The sequence below is a fragment of the Betta splendens genome, chromosome 13 (assembly GCF_900634795.4).
Source record: "Betta splendens chromosome 13, fBetSpl5.4, whole genome shotgun sequence".
Classification (NCBI taxonomy): Eukaryota; Metazoa; Chordata; class Actinopteri; order Anabantiformes; family Osphronemidae; genus Betta; species Betta splendens.
The window spans coordinates 3112318-3130858 of NC_040893.2; the positions used below are offsets into that span (position 1 = coordinate 3112318).

General features: G+C 38.5%; 1 protein-coding gene across 2 annotated transcripts in view; it reads right to left on the reverse strand.

The window, feature by feature from the left end:
- Positions 1-290: 290 nt before the first annotated feature.
- The window catches only part of tnfaip1 (tumor necrosis factor, alpha-induced protein 1 (endothelial)), a 51749-nt gene continuing 33498 nt past the window's right edge, over positions 291-18541 (reverse strand). For both annotated transcript variants that reach the window (XM_055513862.1, XM_029171417.3), the window contains exons 4-7: positions 2340-2423; positions 2024-2076; positions 1719-1914; positions 291-1255 (exon numbers count right to left, since the gene is read on the reverse strand). In XM_055513862.1, coding sequence (XP_055369837.1) covers positions 1028-1255; positions 1719-1914; positions 2024-2076; positions 2340-2423 — 561 coding nt within the window. In that variant the 3' untranslated portion in view covers positions 291-1027. The remainder of the gene's footprint in view (positions 1256-1718; positions 1915-2023; positions 2077-2339; positions 2424-18541) is intronic.

Sequence of the window (18541 nt, forward strand, 5' to 3'; positions counted from 1 at the left end):
AGTTATTTTCTTAAACGACCATATTACATTTTTATATGACATACTAAACAGCCCATAGATGCTCTGTCTGTGTGTATATATGTGTGTCGCAGTGATGGTAAACCCTGCCTGTCCTCCCTACTGAATATCATAAGGAAGAGGTCTAGCTTACTGGGCTCTTCTTTGTTGACTCAACTATTCCAATCAGTTTTTTAAAAGTCACATTGTTGTGGTTTGGTCTAGCACGTGCAAGCACCCCAGACAATGATTTCTCTGGTGAGTTCATTTTGCCTGCACTGGACATGAACTGCTAATTTTTCCCAACAATTTAATGAATTAATGTAGATTTCTGCACATTACAAACTAAATGAAAACAAATAATTGACTGACAACTTTCATCTTCACATCTGGAAAATAAGCATTAAAATGCATCAAAGCCACAATAACTGTGGTCAAACTAAAAACGGGTTAATCTTTGGCAGAAGGTGGTTTTGACTCTTGAATGAACAAAGATCTATCGATATGAAATATAAAAGTGCCTGTGATGATCGGAGCACTGGGGGCAGTGACCTCCAAACTGGAGGAGTGGCTACAACAGATCCCTGGAAATAAATCCAACATCTCAGTCCAGAAAAGTACAGTCCTAGGAACAGCAAGGATACTGCGCAGAACCCTCAAGCTCCCTGGCCTCTGGTAGAGGACCCGAGCGTGGAAAGTGGATGAGACTACCCGCAAAGGGTGGTCTCATCCACTTTCCAAATAAGCATGAATAAGCATCAACAGATTTCAGTTTCTGTCCATGGTCAAACATAACAAGGCTTTAGCAGCCTGGTAGCTCAGTTGGTAGCGCGTCGACCTCGCAAGGCAAAGGGTCTGTGGATCGATCCCCCGCCTCTGCATCAGGTGTTTCCCTAAGCAAGACACTTCGTGAAAGTTCCCCGAGCACAGCTCATTTGGCAGCTCACTGCTCCCCCAAGGGGGATGGGTCAAATGCAGAGAACAAATTTCCCCACTGTGGGACTATTTGTTTTTGGTTTTTTTTTCAGGCTCAGTGTCCCAGTGGCCGGTCGTCGTATGTGCTGTATCTCTTCACGTGGATCCGACGGACTCGCTCGCGAAGCTCGGCTCCCCCAACTCCCTCCTCCTCCTCGCTGTGAGAGCCACAGTTGTAGCTTCGACGCGTGGCCTCCAGCAGCCAGTTGTCGGGCAGTGGCATCGTCTCATACAGCAAAGTGTTCAGAGTCTCTTCATAGACACGAGCTTCAGGAAACTCCACCTGAGAAAAGAACACAAGTGGCCTTCTTGACAAATCATAGTCTTTATGAGTCATCAGTGACAGTGACACTAACTACAATAAATCTGATGGATTAATGCTGTTGCATGATACACAAGGATCTAGTCCCTGCCACACTTCAGTTTGTCCTAAGATGCATCAGTGGCGTGTGCTTTGGTAAAGCAGATTACTGTAGATATTATTAACATGATAACTAAGAAACGTTTTTTTCAAACTAAACCTTCAAACTGTCAGCCAATGTAAGCTGCTTTTTTATTTGTTACACCTGCTGTTCAGTCCCATTCAGTCTAAAAACCAACTCACTCTGAGTCTGACTGAGGTCAGAGTGGGTGCCGAAGTCATATCAGATGTGCAGTATTTCAGGAGACGGTTCTAATGTTTTTGTTACAATAAATCAAATGACAAAGGGAAGATAGCATTAGCAATGCATTCACAAACACCCCACCTTGGTTTGCTTCTTCTCTGTGGCATAGACAATAGAAGTGCAGCACACCTCAGCCAGCTTTCGGCCCTGGCCGTAAAAGGACCAGCAGCATATCTCATCTCCGATCACGTCTTTGATGAAGAGGACTCTGCCACTGTAGCTGAGAGACAGCCGGTCGAAGAGCTCAATGTTCTTCAGAAGGTTGTCATCTGAGTTACTGGTGAAGCAAACACACATTTGGGTCAGGATTTACGCACATCTGCAGCTAGTGACTTATAAGGGAGCGTTGTTCCCACAGTGAGTACTTTGACTTTTGTCTTTCTTACCTTGTGTAGGAGTACTTGTTGTTACTTCTGTTGTACACCAGCTTAACCACAGGCTAACAAGCATAATCATCATTAAAAACAACAATTTAACATCAAACTGGAATCAACTATGATAACTTTAAAGGTTTCACCCATTTGGGAAAAATGATAAGAATGTAGAAAATAGACAATTATTTAGGTATTTATCTTGTAATATGTAAACTAATGTTTATTTGTGAATAATGATGAATGTGGCAAGTTATAGTTCATGTTGTTTGTGATTTTAAACCAGCTCTGGAGAAGGATCTACTCTGGGGAGATGCTGAACTCTGGTTACCTTGGTGGAACAATGGATGAGCCTTTCCTCCTCCTTGATGGAGGTGACCACAGGTACAACACACAGGGGCTCCTCTTTATTGTCCTGTCAGTGAGACGACAACATACACAGGAACTTAGGAGACATCACATCCACAATAGACCAGTGAATCCAGTTTGCTTGGTGTAATGTCAATGTCCAAGAACATTTTCTGCTAATTCCCTACGCAGACCTTGGAAGATAGTTCAGATTCTTTAACAATGCTAGTTTTCTAAAGTTCTACAATTCTTTACTTGCTTTCTAGATATGGGGCTGGTTATCCATTCCCTACCCAACAGTGATGGATGAATGAATGATTCATTGAAGGATTCATGAAGGATTCATCACACTTATTGCAGCTAAGAACATGAGGGTGTGTGCTCGTTGCAGTCCAGCAGACATTCCTTTGTCTCTGTAAGGAATAGCTGGTGCCACCTGTCTTCCACAGATGCTGCAGCAAAGTGTATTCCAACTGTAGCCCAGAGACAGAAACACAGACACAGGTCCACAGTCAATCCCACCTATGCACCTGGGAGTCTTTGTGGAGCTGAATAGAGCTCACTACCACAGCTAGCACTTGTATTCAGTATTCAGACCACTTTGTGCCCAAATTACTGCTTTGAAATGACTTGAATTACTTCAAATAGGTTCCACAATGTCAATAGTATGAGAAAGATAAATGTCTCTTTGTTAGTCTTAATTGAATTAATTAACAATAAAGACAAGTTTAGCCTAGTTGAGCTCACTGGCATCAATGCCCCTGTTCTAGAGCCATGCCACTAACCAGTGATGGGAATATGCTTGATGCCACAGCTTTTAACCTTTTTAATTCCTTCAGTTACTTTAAATGGTTACTAGGTTTAAAATGTCCTCAGCATTTCCGAAAAGGCTTCGAGTACACTTTACTGAACCAGTGTATTTATATGAAAACAGCAAACACTGTTTTAATACCTCCCAAGTAATGCATCATCTCAAAGCACTCACGTGTGGACATGCTTTCTAAAATGATTAAAATCTGAATCATCAACGTCTTAGTAAGACAGAGCTGCTCTTTGAAAACAGTACACTTTGTGCTAAACAAACAATTTGAATTGCAACACCACAACTGCCAGAAACCAGTAAGCCCCAATGAACTGAATGCAGCAGTGTCCTTATATCTGGTAGTGACTGCTAAGAATCGCAAAACAATATTTAAATTTATTTATATAGCGCCAAATCACAACAAAGTTATTTCAAGGCACTTTACAAAGTTTAAGAGCTTACACAACTAAACCCAACAGATCCCACATACAACAAGCCTTTAATTTGACAGCAATATTGGAAAGGAAAAACTCCCTCTCTAAAGAGGAAGAAACCTCCAGCAGAACCAGGCAGGATGTGGGCGGCCATCTGCCTCGACCGGTTGGGGTGAGGGGATAGAACAATGATGGGAGGTTATTGAACAAAAGAGGTAGAAGAAAACAGCGGAGCTCAGTGTATAAATTAAGTCCCCCAGCAGTCCATGTCTATTGCAGCTTAACTAACAGAAGGTTCCTGTAACTAACAATCATTGCCAGTGACCTAAACCATCTCTAACTATAAGCTTTATCAAAGAGGAAAGTTTTAAGCCTGATCTTAAGCGTGTCAGCTTCTCGAACATGAAGAAGGGGCTGGTTCCACAGGAGAGGAGCTTGGTAGCTAAAAGCTCTGCCTCCCGTTCTACATTTAAAGACTCTAGGAACCACAAGTAGCCCAGCGCTCTGAGAACGAAGTGTTCTGCTGGGAGCATAAAGAACTATGCAGAACTATCCCAGCAGAACGAAGTGTTCTGCTGGGAGCATAAAGAACTATGAGGTATTTAAGATAAAAAGGAGCTTTACCATTAAGTACTTTGTAGGCGAGTAGGAGAATTTTAAATTGTATCCTACATTTTATAGGCAGCCAGTGGAGAGAAGCTAATGTAGGAGAAATATGATCTCTCCAAGTCTTGTCAGAAGTCTGGCTGCAGCATTTTGAATAAGCTGTAGGCTTTTTAAGGAGCTGTTAGGACATCCTATGAGTAAGGAGTTACAGTAGTCCAGCCTAGAGGTAACAAATGCATGAATCAGTTTAGTTTCTCTGCATCGCTCTGAGAGAGGATGCTACTGATTTTAGCTAGATTTCTAAGATGAAAGTATGTATGATATAAAAGAGAGAACCTGATCAAAGATGAAAGCAAGGTTCCTCACAGTGGAATCTGAAGTTATGCCATCCAGGGTGGCTATCTGACTCAATAGTGTCTCCCTCTGATTTTTAGGCCCAACGATAAGAATTTTAGTTTTATCTGAAATTAGTTGAAGGAAGTTTTGGGACATCCAGGATTTGTCTTCCAAACAACTTTGGAACCAAATGAAACGGATCAACTAGTCAAAATTCAAAGACGTATATAGCTGAGTATCATGTGCATAACAATGAAAATTAATTGAATGCTTCCTAATAATCTTACCTAGAGGAGACATGTATAGGCTTAAAAGAATTGGACCAAGCACAGAACCCTGTGGTACTCCATAGCTTATTCTTGCATGTAGAGAATTTCTAATTACCATGAACAAACTGGAATCTATTCAACAAACAGGATTTAAACCATGCCAATGCTGTTCCTTTAATTTCGATTCTATGTTCTAGTTTCTGTAATAGAATGTTATGACCAATTGTATCAAATTAAGCACTAAGATCTAACAGGACAAGGACAGAAACTAGACCATTGTCTGAAGCTAAAAGAAGATCATTAGTGACTCTAACTAGAGCTGTTTCTGTGCTATGATGTTTTCTAAATCCTGACTGAAAATCTTCGTACAAGTTACTCCCACTCAGGTGGTCAGATACAGTAATTGTTTACCCACATTTTTTTCAAGAATCTTAGAAATAAAGGGTAAATTTGAAATGGGCCTATAGCTGGCTAGTTCTCCAGGGTCAGGAGTAGGTTTTTTCACTAAAGGTTTGACCACAGCCACCTTAAAAGCCTGTGGTACATAGCCTAAATGCAAAGATTGGTTAGATTTGATTTACTATGGACGAGCTGATTAAAGGTAGAACTTCTTCGAGTAATCTGGTTGGGATTGGATCTAAAAGACAAGTGGACGATTTGGAAGAGTTGATTATTGAGGTTAACATCAATAATCAACTCTGGAAGAAGCTGTTTGGGTTAGACAGATGACTTGGTAAATTTTAAGTTGATGGATCTAGACAGTGCTTTCTGTCATTTGGAGGAACTCGCTGCTGAATGTCTTTTCTAATAGTGATAATTTTAAGATTTAAGGGGATAGTCAGCCTGGCTACAGTGTTGAAAAGAAACCTGGATAACAGTGGGTTTTGGGGAAGAACTATTAAATTATCAATTTCAACCCTATATGTCAGGACAAGATCAAGGGTATGGTTAAAACGATGCGTGGGTTCATTTACCTGCTAAGTAAAGCCAATAGTATCTATAATGAGTTAAAAGCAGTGCTAAAACAGTTGCTGTCAGCATCTACATGAATGGTAAAATCTCCCACCACAATGACTTTATCTGTGCTAAGAATTAAGTCAGACAAAAATTCAGAGAATTCAGTTAAAAACTCAACTGGCTTCTGGGTTTTAGAGTCTGGGTGAGAAAGGCTCAGAGTGAGGCTCTCAAATGAGTTATAACTATGTTTAGGTTTAGAAGTAATTAATAAATCTGAGTTGTAAATTGCTGCTACTCCGCCACCTCTACCTATACTTCTAGAAACATGACAGTTGATGTGGCTCATTGGAGTTGACTCATTTAAACTAACACATTCATCCTGCTGTAGCCAGGTTTCAGTGAGACAGAACAGATCTATGTGACGGTCACTTATCAAGTCATTTATTAACAAGGATTTAGATGAGAGAGATCTGATATTTAATAAACCACACTTAATAACTTAATGTTACTTTGTTCTGTAAGAGGAATTGTTTTAATGTTTATTAAAGGAGATTGATCGAACTTTTCATTCTAAAGAATATTGGACTTTAATGTCTCAGCAAGTTCTCTGTAAATTTTCATTCCATAAAACCCTTTAGATCATCCACACTGTCTGTCAATGTGTGGTTTTCACTCCCCATCAGTAAACACTCTGTTTTCTGGGCGTGTCGCAAGCAAAGCTGCTCACCACACCTGTGTGGAAAAGCGCATACCTTTTTTTTTTTTTTTAATTGGTTTTATGGATACAAGCCACCGCACTGTTAGGATACAATAGGTGGCAGTAGAGCGACATTGAGAATGAAAACCAACGAAACCCTCCACAGAAGAAGACCCACAGGACTGCAAGACAATAGCCAGCTGGTCCAGTGGCGTAGTACAACCATACATCTACGATCCCGAATCTGACCCTGAAGCTGAAAAGGAGGCTGTTGAAGTCACCACATTTCCCCTGCAAGATGTGACTCATTGGTAATGTCGCATTTACTTCAATTTATTTGATTTATGTAATTTGCAAAGTGACTAACAGCTGCTAATGCTAGAGCTTATGCTAAAAAGCATATGGAGCTTAAATATTCACAACATGACTTACCTGGAAAACTCTCGTTAATAGAAAACACTACTTTGGCTTACATTATAGAAATAAATAAATGTTTGAGAGCATAGCTGAAATAATATAAATACATTTTACACTGTTTTTGTCTTACTTGTGCTGCTGCTCTGACATAATTTTATTTAAAACATGTGCATTAATATTCAGAGCAATCACTGCATGACCTAACTGGGAACAAAAACCAGTGGTTCAAATTATATATTGACCTAACCTATTTCCAGACTGAACCGGACCGCAACAGCGCAAGCATGCACGCATGCAACGCCGGATCTTCTCACCAGGATTAAGCAGTAAGGCAGAGGCATTCTTTAAAGTCTGAGCAGAGTATAACTCTTCCACTTTGCCTAGTAATTGTTTTATGTAATTGTTGTGTTGTTTATTTTCCTGTACAATCTGATCACTGTGCATTTCCGTGATCACGTGACTGTAACGCTAAAATAACAGATAAACAGTTGTTACAATTCAAATATAAAATCTAAACAGTATATGCCAATTAAAATTAAAATCTTCTATTTTTCTTCTATCTTTCTAACAAACGTACATATCTTCACTCCTGAGCTGGTGTAATGGAAAAATTGTACTTTTATGCTTTTGTGTTCATTTCTCATTCCGTATAGCAACCATGTGCTCTGTACTTGATTAGACTCAGCACTGAACATTCTTAGAGAAACAATCTATCTCCCTCTCAAGGTTCTGTCACACATTACGTGCTGACATCTAATGTTGCGCTTGACTGACCGATTGTTTATGGTCTGTGTCTGCCTTTTACCCCTGGTCTCGGGCTCCATCCTATACCAGACCCAAGGCCGTAAACCTTGTCCATTCCATTTTTGAAGCTCAGTGTCCCTTCCCTTCTGATAGCACGGCACCCAGGATGCAGGAGTGAGAATGTAAACATCTTCACCCACAGTGTGATAAGGAGATTCCACCAGGCCCCGGGAGAAGGGTTAAAAGGCAGAGACAACCTCAGAACAGTGTGATCTCAGCATTATACCTCCATGGTGTATGTTCTGATCTCCCTAGCTAGGCTTTTTGATTTGCTTTCCTCATTATTTTTCATTTTCTTTATTATTTCAATAAATCGCGCAAAAGGACAACTCTCTCATCTGCCTTTATTCCAAAATTGTTGCCCCTGGTTCTCATGGGGCGGACAGCATTGACCCACGGTGGCCCACTCTGACCTCGGGTGCTGTCTCTGTGGCTGCTGCAGCTCTGCCTGGGGGGCTCTGTGTGGGCGGCTTGGGTCGCAACACCTGCCCTCCTGGAACTGAAGGTGTGTGGGCTCCCTGGCTGCTAGGATTCTTTCCTCTGCTTGTTGGATGGGCGTAGTGGCCGAGCTCCTCACATCACCCTGGCTTCCACAAGTGGCATTGTTCATGCACCAACGTCTGCCTCACCCTTTGGGTGAATAATATTAAGCCACAGCCTTACTAACCTTGTAGTGGGACACTTAACACCTGAACAGGCTTTCCAAATCCAACTGTAAGTATTACTGATACTTATCACTACCAATATCAATAATGTATGAATATGGAAATTGTGGCGTTGTATGTCATGACTTTTATTAAGTAGTATAGGATATGTATAACAATGCATATGTGTATGTATATGATATGTATATGTTTGTATGAGTATGTGCACATAGCTTAACGCTATTAGTGCTATTAGTATTAATCTCCAAGGTAAACCACAGTACAACAGTTGTTCATTTATGAATGTGTTAGCCTAAGGTACATCCCTGCTTATTTATTTTGCACCAATTGTTTACTTAACAGATTTGTTTGGTTTCAGGAGCTGGTTGCACCCCTATACCCCCCCCCCCCCCCCCACCCACACCCACACCCTAAAGCAAAGAGTTAAGATGTCCACCAACACAGCAACATCACACATATTTGGGATTAGCTAAATAAACCATTAAATAAACCATTAATTAAGAAGAGTATATATATATATATTTTATATATACCCCTCTTGTTAAAGCAAAGCTGCCCATCACAATATGGCATTCAGCGTAAGATATGCTGCTTGTTAAACTGCTGGACAGAACAAAAAAAATAGAAAAAGACAATGTTACATTTACTGTAAATTGTATTGGTCCTACAAATATAATGGCTATGGTACACAAGCTATAGATAACTGACCAGATAAGCAGCAGTTATTGTAGAGGTGTTACTAATTAGCAACTAAGCTTGCAACACAACACAGTTATCATTCCAACTAATCATGTTAGAATTTGATAGAACAATGACATAACCCCAAATCACAAGTTGATTTAGGCTGTAACACAGGACGGGCTAATAACAAACATAACCGCGTTCAACTGCAATTTCTTATTGTAGCGATCGACCAGCTGTAGCTCTAAAGTGCAAAGGCCTAACGGCATGCTAACGACTGATACAACACACAAATAGGAGCGGCAGCACATGTCAACAGGACAAGGGCTCGATCCACCGCTCCCTGCTTGTCGCCGATTGAAGGCCCATAGCTATTAGCTGTTCCCCACACAGGTGTATGATTGCGCCAACTCAGAGTAGCACAATTAAAAGGGACAAAGGCTCGGTTGACTCGCTGTAGCTGTTAGAAACGCTAGCTATTAGCTTCTCTTACATGTGGGTTACTACATTTTAAACAGACCAACTAACATGACAAGTATCAAGCATGTACTTGCTACAGCGAGCTAGATCCACCGCTCCCTGCCTATAGTCGCTTTAAGGCCGATAGCTATTAGCTGTTCCCCCCAGGTATATCTGATTGCAGAAAAAGGCCAAAAGCTAGACCCACCATTCCCTGCTTGTAGCCGCTCAAAGGCCGATAGCTATTAGCTTTTCTCCACACAGCTGTGTGGCTGCAGAAGCCCACATAAGCAAATTTGAAGGGGACAAAGGCTCGGTTGACTGGCTGTAGCCGTTAGCATAGCTAGCTATTAGCTTGCCTCACACATGGGCTACTACATTTTAAACAGACAAACTAACATTTTAAAACATTATAAGTATTAAGCATGTACTAACTTCAGTGAGTGGATGTAGGACTGTAGGAATAGATCCTTTTTTTCCCCAACAGGAGCCGTGAAACAAATCCAGCATTGTACGCACCCCTGTTTGAAATGCACATACATATAAATGCTGAAGCAGTGTTTCTAGCACCGGTCCGTTTAAAATAAAAGTGACCCACAAAGTCCTCACTTGTTGATCCCTTGGTAGAGTGAATAGGCTTTGGTGTTGGTTAAAACACCCAAGAACTGAACACTTTCTTGGGCGTTGCCATGCTCATCTGTTCACGATGAGTGAGAGGGGGGAAATGGCGGAAGTCCAGTTTTGGTTTGGTATCATTGTGGGGGGGGTGGTTCAGGATTTGCAGGGAGGACTTCCTGCATCTGTGCCGACAGGCTGGAAATGGTTTCAGAGTAGGACGAGGTCTGTCTCCATTGGATAAAGTCTAAAAATGTAAAAAAAAGGAGGAAATGCACTTCTACGTTGTTCAGTGTGGGTAAATGTGACCCATAGAGTCATAGGAACGCTCCAAAATGTCTAAAAAGTGGATTTTGCATGATATAACTCCTAAACCTAACCTAAACTTTACAAGTCACAAACAAATCAAATAGGAATGACTAACCAGAATTCCAAAAACATCAAAACTGTTCTTCTTACAGAACAAAGTAACAGTAAGCTAATAAAGTGTGGTTTATCAAACCTCTCTCATCTAAATCCTTGTTAATAAATTACTTGATAAGTGACCATCACATAGATCTGTTCTGTCTCACTGAAACCTGGCTGCAGCAAGATAAATATGTTAGTTTAAATGAGTCGACTCCAATGAGTCGCATCAACTATTATGTTCGTAGAAGTAGAGGTGGAGGAGTAGGAGCAATTTACAACTCAGATTTATTAATTACTTCTAAACCTAAACTTAGTTCAATAAATTGAGAGCCTCACTCTGAGCCTTTCTCACCCAGACTCTAAAACCCAGAAGCCAGTTGTGTTTTGAATTGTTTACCGTCCTTCTGCTCCATATTCAGAGTTCTTAACTCAATTCTCTTAATTACTATCTGACTTAGGTTTTAGCACAGATAAAGCCATTGTAGTGGGAGAGTTTAACATTCATGTAGATGTTGACAGTAACTGTCTCAGCACTGCTTTTACCTCATTATAGACACTATTGGTTTTACTCAGCAGGTAAATGAACCCACTCATTGTTTTAACCATACCCTCAATCTTGTGCTGACATATGGGGTTGAAATTGATAATTTAATAGTCCTTCCCCAAGACCCATTACCATTTCCTATTAACTTTTGAATTTACCATAATTGACCTTGCAGCAGCTGGAAGGAAAATTAGCTACAAAAGATGTTTATCAGACCCTTTTGCCAGATTCAAGCAGACGATTCAATCATTCTTTGCCTTATTGTCATGTAGTTACACAGAGGAGAACAGTAACCTTAATCCTTATGAACAGGTTGATTGTCTTTTAGATGATGCTGCAGCTTCTCTGCATTCAACCTTAGACACAGTGGCTTCTCTGAAGAAGGCAGTGAATCAGAGGAGGTTAGCTCCATGGTATAACCCAGAGATCTGCAGCCTAAAAGCATAAAACCCGACAACTAGAAAGGAAGTGGCGTTCCAACAAAATAAATGTAAACTGCATTGCATGGAAGGACAGTCTAATAATACATAAAAAAAGCACTTTGTCCTGCTAGAAAAACATATTATTCCTCCTTAATTGAGGAAAACAAAAACAACCCCAGGCTAACAAAGAGTCATAGCTGTGTTGAGTCTACTATCCCCTTAAATCTCAGCAGCAATGACTTTATGAACTACTGTACTAATAAAATTAGTACAGTAAAAAAATTAGTTTAATAACTAATCATAACTAGAAAAAGTAATTTCTTGAGAAATTACGTGGGAGAGCTTTTCTGTTGCTGTTCTGTTTGTGTTCAGCTCAAAAAAACTGATAAGCTACTCACGTCAAAATGTTGACTACGACAAAACGATGCAAAGATTAAAAAGATGACCAAGATTGCAAAGTTCACCAACAATGAAAAGTCTCAGCAGCAATGACTTTATGAACTACTGTACTAATAAAATTATCACCATTAGAGAAAGCATTTAGCAGCAACTTCCTACAAATGAGACAAAGCACTGTCTAGATCCATCAAATTTTTATTATTATGCAGATGATACTCAGCTATATATGTTATCCAGCTAGTCAAAATTCAAAGATGTTTAAAAGACATAAAATCCTGGATGTCCCAAAACCTCCTAAATTCAGATAAAACCGAGGTTCTTATTATTGCCCTAAAAATCACAGAGAGACACTGTTAAGTCAGATAGTTACTTTGGGTGACATAACATTAGCTCCAGATTCTACTGTAAGGAACCTTGGTGTCATCTTTGACCAGGATCTCTATTTTAAATCATATATTAAACAAATCTCCACCTTTAAGATCAGGCTGAAACCCTTCCTTTTTGATAAAGCTTATAGTTAAAGATGCTTCAGGTAACTGGCAATCTCTTAGTTAAGCTGCAATAGACTGCGGGGGGACCTAATTTATACACTGAGCACTCTGTTTCCTTCTACCTCTTCTATCAAATAACCTTATATCATTATTCCACGTCTAACTAACCTTGTCTATTTCTCTACAGTGGTTGTGCTTCTCCCCCCCCTCTCTTTCTCCCACTCTGTCCTCACCTACAGGTATCAATGGACTCAGAGCTGTGTCTGTGATGGGCAGCTGTGGATCCAACCATCCTGCCTGTATCCAGTCCCTAGTCCAACCATTCTGCCTGTGCTCTGTTGTTGCTTGTTTTTTGTTGCCTTGCTTTTCTCTCTCTGTCTAGCCCCTCACCCCAACCGGTCGAGGCACTTGGCTCTTCACATTAAGCCTGGTTCTGCTGGAGGTTTCTTCCTCGTTAGAGACTGAGTTTTTCCTGATGCTGTCAAATTGTAATTATTACAATTAAAGGCTTGCTGTATGTGGTAGTTGTTGGGTTTAGTTGTGTAAGGTCCTAAACCTTACTTCGTAAAGTGACTTGAGATAACTTTCTTGTGATTTCGCGCTATATATATAAAATTGAATTGAATAAATTCATATGCAACTACAAAAAGTAATTTCTAGAGAAATTATGTGGTAGAGCTGATCTGCTGCTGCAACGAACGCTGATTAACCTGCTGATGTCAAAAAGTTGACTACAACAAAACGATGAAAATGACCAAAATATTCAAACGATGACAGTAGGCAAGTAGGCAATTAAAAAGAAGGATTCAAAAGTTGATCGAGGTAAAAAGATGCATTGTTGACAATCATGCAAAAGCTGACTATCCTTTTAATTTAAAACGATCTGAATGAACTATTTGTAATTGTGTAACTGTGTAATAGTTTAATAACTAATCATAACTAGAAAAAGTAATTTCTTGAGAAATTACGTGGGAGAGCTTTTCTGTTGCTGTTCTGTTTGTGTTCAGCTCAAAAAAACTGATAAGCTACTCACGTCAAAACGTTGACTACGACAAAACGATGCAAAGATTAAAAAGATGACCAAGATTGCAAAGTTCACCAACAATGAAAAGTTCACCAACAATAAAAAGGTGGACCAACGTTGAAAAGTTGACCAACATTAAAAAGCTGAGTATGATAAAAATAATCATCAAGACTGAAAAGTTGATCAATGTTAAAATGTCGACCAAGGTTGAAAAGTTGACCAACATGAAAAGTTGAACACAGTTAAAAAGTTGCCTAACAATAAAAAGTTGACCAATGTAAAATAGTCGACCAACATTGAAAAGTTGACCAACATTGAAAAGTTGACTGTGATTACAATGTCAACCAAGGTTGAAAAGTTGACCAACATGAAAAGTTGACCAGCATTTAAAAAGTTGCCCAACAAGGAAAAGTTCACCAGCATTAAAAAGTTGACCAACATTGAAAAGTTCACCAACATTAAAAAGGTGACCCAAATTAAAAAAGTAAAAAGTTGACCAAGTAAAATCGTTAAAGATCACAAAAAATCAAAACTAGAAAAAGTAATTTCTCGAGAAATTACGTTGGAGAGCTGATCAGCTGCCGCAACGATGCCAAACACTGATTAAGCTGCTGACGTCAAAAAGTTTGATTTGAAGAAAGTATTAGTAAATAATTACTTAACTGTCATTTAGACTTTAAATAATCATAATTATCCATTAAAAGGCAAAAACAGTGCAGTTAAAGCTAATAAATTGCATTGGTGCTTTTATTTTGAAAGGACATAGAGCAGGCATGTGTGGATAATTACTAAACTGTTAATCTATCTTTAAATATTCATAATTACCCATCTAAAAGCAGAAAAATTGCTATTAAAGCTAATTATTTGGCTTGGTGCTTTTATTTTGAAAGGATTTAGAGGAAGTGTGTGCTTAATTACTATACAATCCAATAGTGTAGTTGAGTAATCAGTAATTAGCATCTCTGTACTCTGTACACTGAGCATCAGCAGTTTGAGCTGTCAGTGAAATCTGCAGCTGCGCCGTCGCCATGGAGACGAAAGGCGGGAAATTCAGGCTCACTCTGCTCTGTAAAAGCAGAGTTTCACCCTGTATAAACAGGCATGTTCCAGCTAAACCATAATAGGTATCACAAAATTATTTCATTTTACGAGTCCCAAGGCTTCTATGAGCAAATGGTGTGAATTTTATGTTTGAGGACAAAAGTTTGTAGCCACAGTCAATTTCAAAATATGTCTCCTCCTGTTTTTTTCCCCAGACGTCTGCCGAAACTTATCATTAGAGTCTATGGGAGAAATTTCAGGATCTCGTTGCGCTTTGAGGTCAATAGCGACTAAAGTATAGGTCTGAGGGTATAGCCAGACACATCATTAGAAAGAAGACAAGTATGACTACGATTTAGTGTGATAATTACATTGATAGAGTAAAAATTGTGGCTGTAGCGACAAGTTAAAGACAGATGTTTTTAAAAAGCGCACCCGCGCACTGTAGCTGTGACATCACGCACTCTAACTGACGCAATACACACTAATGGAAAAGCTGAAAATTTAACAAAAAACACACCATATTTAAACGCTCACGAGTCGAAAACTATAAAAGATACGAGGACGCTGATTTACACGGAGAACGTTGAAAGGGTTAGGGTTAGTCAAATTAAATTAGCATTTTGTTCATTTATGGTTGTAATGTGTTCTTTTTGTTTTTCTTCTTTTTTGTGTGGTACACCGTGAGTCAGGGGATTGTGTGTGGGAGTGACCATCAATGAGCAGTGCTTTGTAGGGTATGAGAAAAGTAAATTGTGCTTGCATTTTATCAAGGAAGTGCACCAAGTGGTGCTGGCATTTTCTGTCTCATGACCTGCCAAGTCCGATCTAAGCAGCAGAGACATGAATGATATTGTCTGTAAATAAGTACAGGATTTAGATGGGCATTCAGTTAATTGGACTTGCTTGCAAGAAGGACTCTTAAAATAATTTAATGTATGTTGCTATCAACTCAGAAGTCGTCACTTAGCCATGTGTGCATAGTTCATTAAAGAATGCAAATGCATTTATGAGTATTTGATTTTTTTTTGTTATTTTAACAAAATGATACGCTGAAGAGCATTCTTTCATTGAAAAACATTGAAAAAAAATATTGCAATTAAACACAAAGATTAGCCTCTTATGTGAACAGAAAGAGCCTAATCAAAAAAATGTTTTTCATTAACGGTCACTCCTATTAACACCACGTTCTGTTATGGTGCATTACCCACAATGCATTGTGCTATAAATTTGCATATATTGTTGAATGCTGTAATGTTGACTTAATTTCTTAAAAACACCCCCTCAACTATTAGACAGACCAGGTAGTTTAAAAAAAGCTTAATGTCTACACCTACTCTTATGGGGAATCAACAATGCAATGAACTCATTGCATAAAGCTGCTGTGAGCATTAGGAGCTTGACTTGTAAGTCAAAGTCAAAAACGTACGGAAGAACTAAAGATAATAATAATAACTAGATGAAGCATTGCCATAGGAAAATGCACAGTAAATGCTTCCATGCTGAATGTATTCCTGAAGAATTACTGAAAGTAGCTTAAGCACTAAAAACAGCTGAAGGTGAGGAATTGATTGCATAGCTGCATATATCTAAAAGTCTGTTTTGCATATATGCATAATACTTTAATTCAATATATATGATTTTGTGATTTTTCTGCTGCCTTAATCAGGACTTGAACTAGAGTTTGCAATATCAGAGCCAAACGCTTAACCAATGAGCCACAGTAACTGCTGACAGTACAGCTCTAAGCAGCACTATACATACTATTTGAAAAACTACTAAACTGAATGTTTTGCTGAAGGATTGCTGAAAGTAGCTGAAACATTAAAAACATAGTTTGAAATAGCAGAAAAGTTGAATGCATAGATAAACATATCTAACGATTAGTTTTTTGAAAAGAGCTGTTTGTGTACAAGAAACAAATTTAATTTAAGCAATTACTGTTTACTTCTACTCCAATAGATATGATTTCACTGCTGCCTTAGTCAGGACTTGAACCAGTGTCTACAACAAACAACAAAACAAATTTTATAACTTTGGCAAAATTAATTTAGCATCTCGTTCATGTATGGTTGTAATGTGTTCTTTTTGTTTTTGTTCTTTTTTGTGTGGTACACCGTGAGTGAGGGGATTTTGTGTGGGAGTGACCATCAACAAGCAGTGGTTTGTTAGGTATGTGAAAAAAAATGTGGCTTGCTTTGAACAAAGAGAGCGTACCAAGAATTGCAATTGTTCTTTGTCTACGCAGCATAATCTGAGCAACTGAGACTTTAATGATTTCACCTATAGACAAGTACAGGATTTAACTGGACATATAGTTAATTGGCCTTGCTTACTTCTTGTCTGGCAAGAGGAACTCTTATATTATTTTTTTGAATGTTGCTGTATTAAAGTAAGTAAAGTGTTACCTTAAGCCAAATGTGCATAGTTTAATACAAAATATTGCAATAATACTTTTTCTACTTTATAAGCAGAAGGACAAAGCAGAAAACCATTCTGTGATTAAAAAAATAACTTAATTAGAAATAAATTAAATTAAAAAAATATTGTATTATATATAAAGATTACTCTCTTATGTCAATATGAGGCGCCTAATCCAATAATTGTTCATTATTCATTGCAAGGGTCACTCCTTGTAACACCATGTTCTGTTATGGTGCATTACCCACAATGCATTGAAACACTTTTCCATTCATTTCAATGAAACAAAAAAAGTTAAAAAAGCTTAATAACTTGCAAAATATGAAACATATGACTTAGAAAAATAATAGCACACTTCTCCTTAAAAAGCTGAACATTTTGATATAGGAATGGTTTCTGTAGCTCGAACGATGCGAGCGGAGTTAGATGCAGAAAAACGTACGGAAGAACTAAAGATAAAAATAATAACTAGATGAAGCATTTCCATAGGAAAATGCACAGTGAATGCCTACATGCTGAATGTATTCCTGAAGAATTACTGAAAGTAGCTTAAGCACTAAAAACAGCTGAAGGTGAGGAATTGATTGCATAGCTGCATATATCTAAAAGTCTGTTTTACATATATGCATAATACTTTAACTCAATATATATGATTTTGTGATTTTTCTGGTGCCTTAATCAGGACTTGAACCAGTGTCTACAACATCAGAGTCAAACACTTAACCACTGAGCCACAGTAACTGCTAACAATGCAGGTCTAAGCAGCACTATATATACTATTTGAAAACTTCTAATTGACTACTAACTGAAATTAGCTGAACCATTGAAAACATAGTTTGAAATAGCTAAAAAGGTGAATTCATAGATAAATATCTCTAACGATTAGTTTTTGAAGAAGAGCTGTATGTGCACAAAAGAAATAAAAATGTTTGAATTTAAGGTAAAGAACTACTATTTATTACTACTAAACCTTTTCATTTGAGTTGTAAGTCACATCTCGCAGTTGCCCTAATTGGGATTTGAACCTGAGACTGCCAGAGTCAGAGTCAAGGACCTTATCCACTGAGCCAAAGCAGCTACTTCCATTGATTCACATGGCGGCATTACACGTCCTAGTGTCAATGGTAAACTCCTGTTGGTTTTAATAGGGAAAAGAAAAAGCTTCATATTTCCAAAAGTATAAAAGATAAGACTAAGAAGACTAATAGCACACTTCTCCTCAAAAAGCTGAACCTTTTGATATTTGAACGGTTTCTGTAGCTCAAAGCGTGTAGGAGGAGTTAAGTGGCCAACGATTGTAGAAAGGACATATAAAGGAAACATCAATGCTAACACTAGATAAAGCATTTCCATAAGAAAATGCACAGTGAATGCTTCCATGCTGAATGTTTTGCTAAAGAATTGCTGGAAATAGCTAAAAATTTTAAACATATGAAAGTAACTTAAACACAATGTATAGATGAATCCGTCTGAACAGAACTGGGTGTTGTTTAAACAGAGCTGAATATTTTCAGAAGAAGCTGAAGCAGTTGAATTTCAAATTAAGGATAGTTCAAAGAGATCTGTTGAAATTCAAGAAACGCTAAAATGAAGAAAGTATGTAAAGGATTGTTGAACTTGTTGAAACATAGTTGAATGTATCAAAATAGGTAAATTGAGTCTGAGAGATGAAAGAATAGTTGACTGCTGTGGA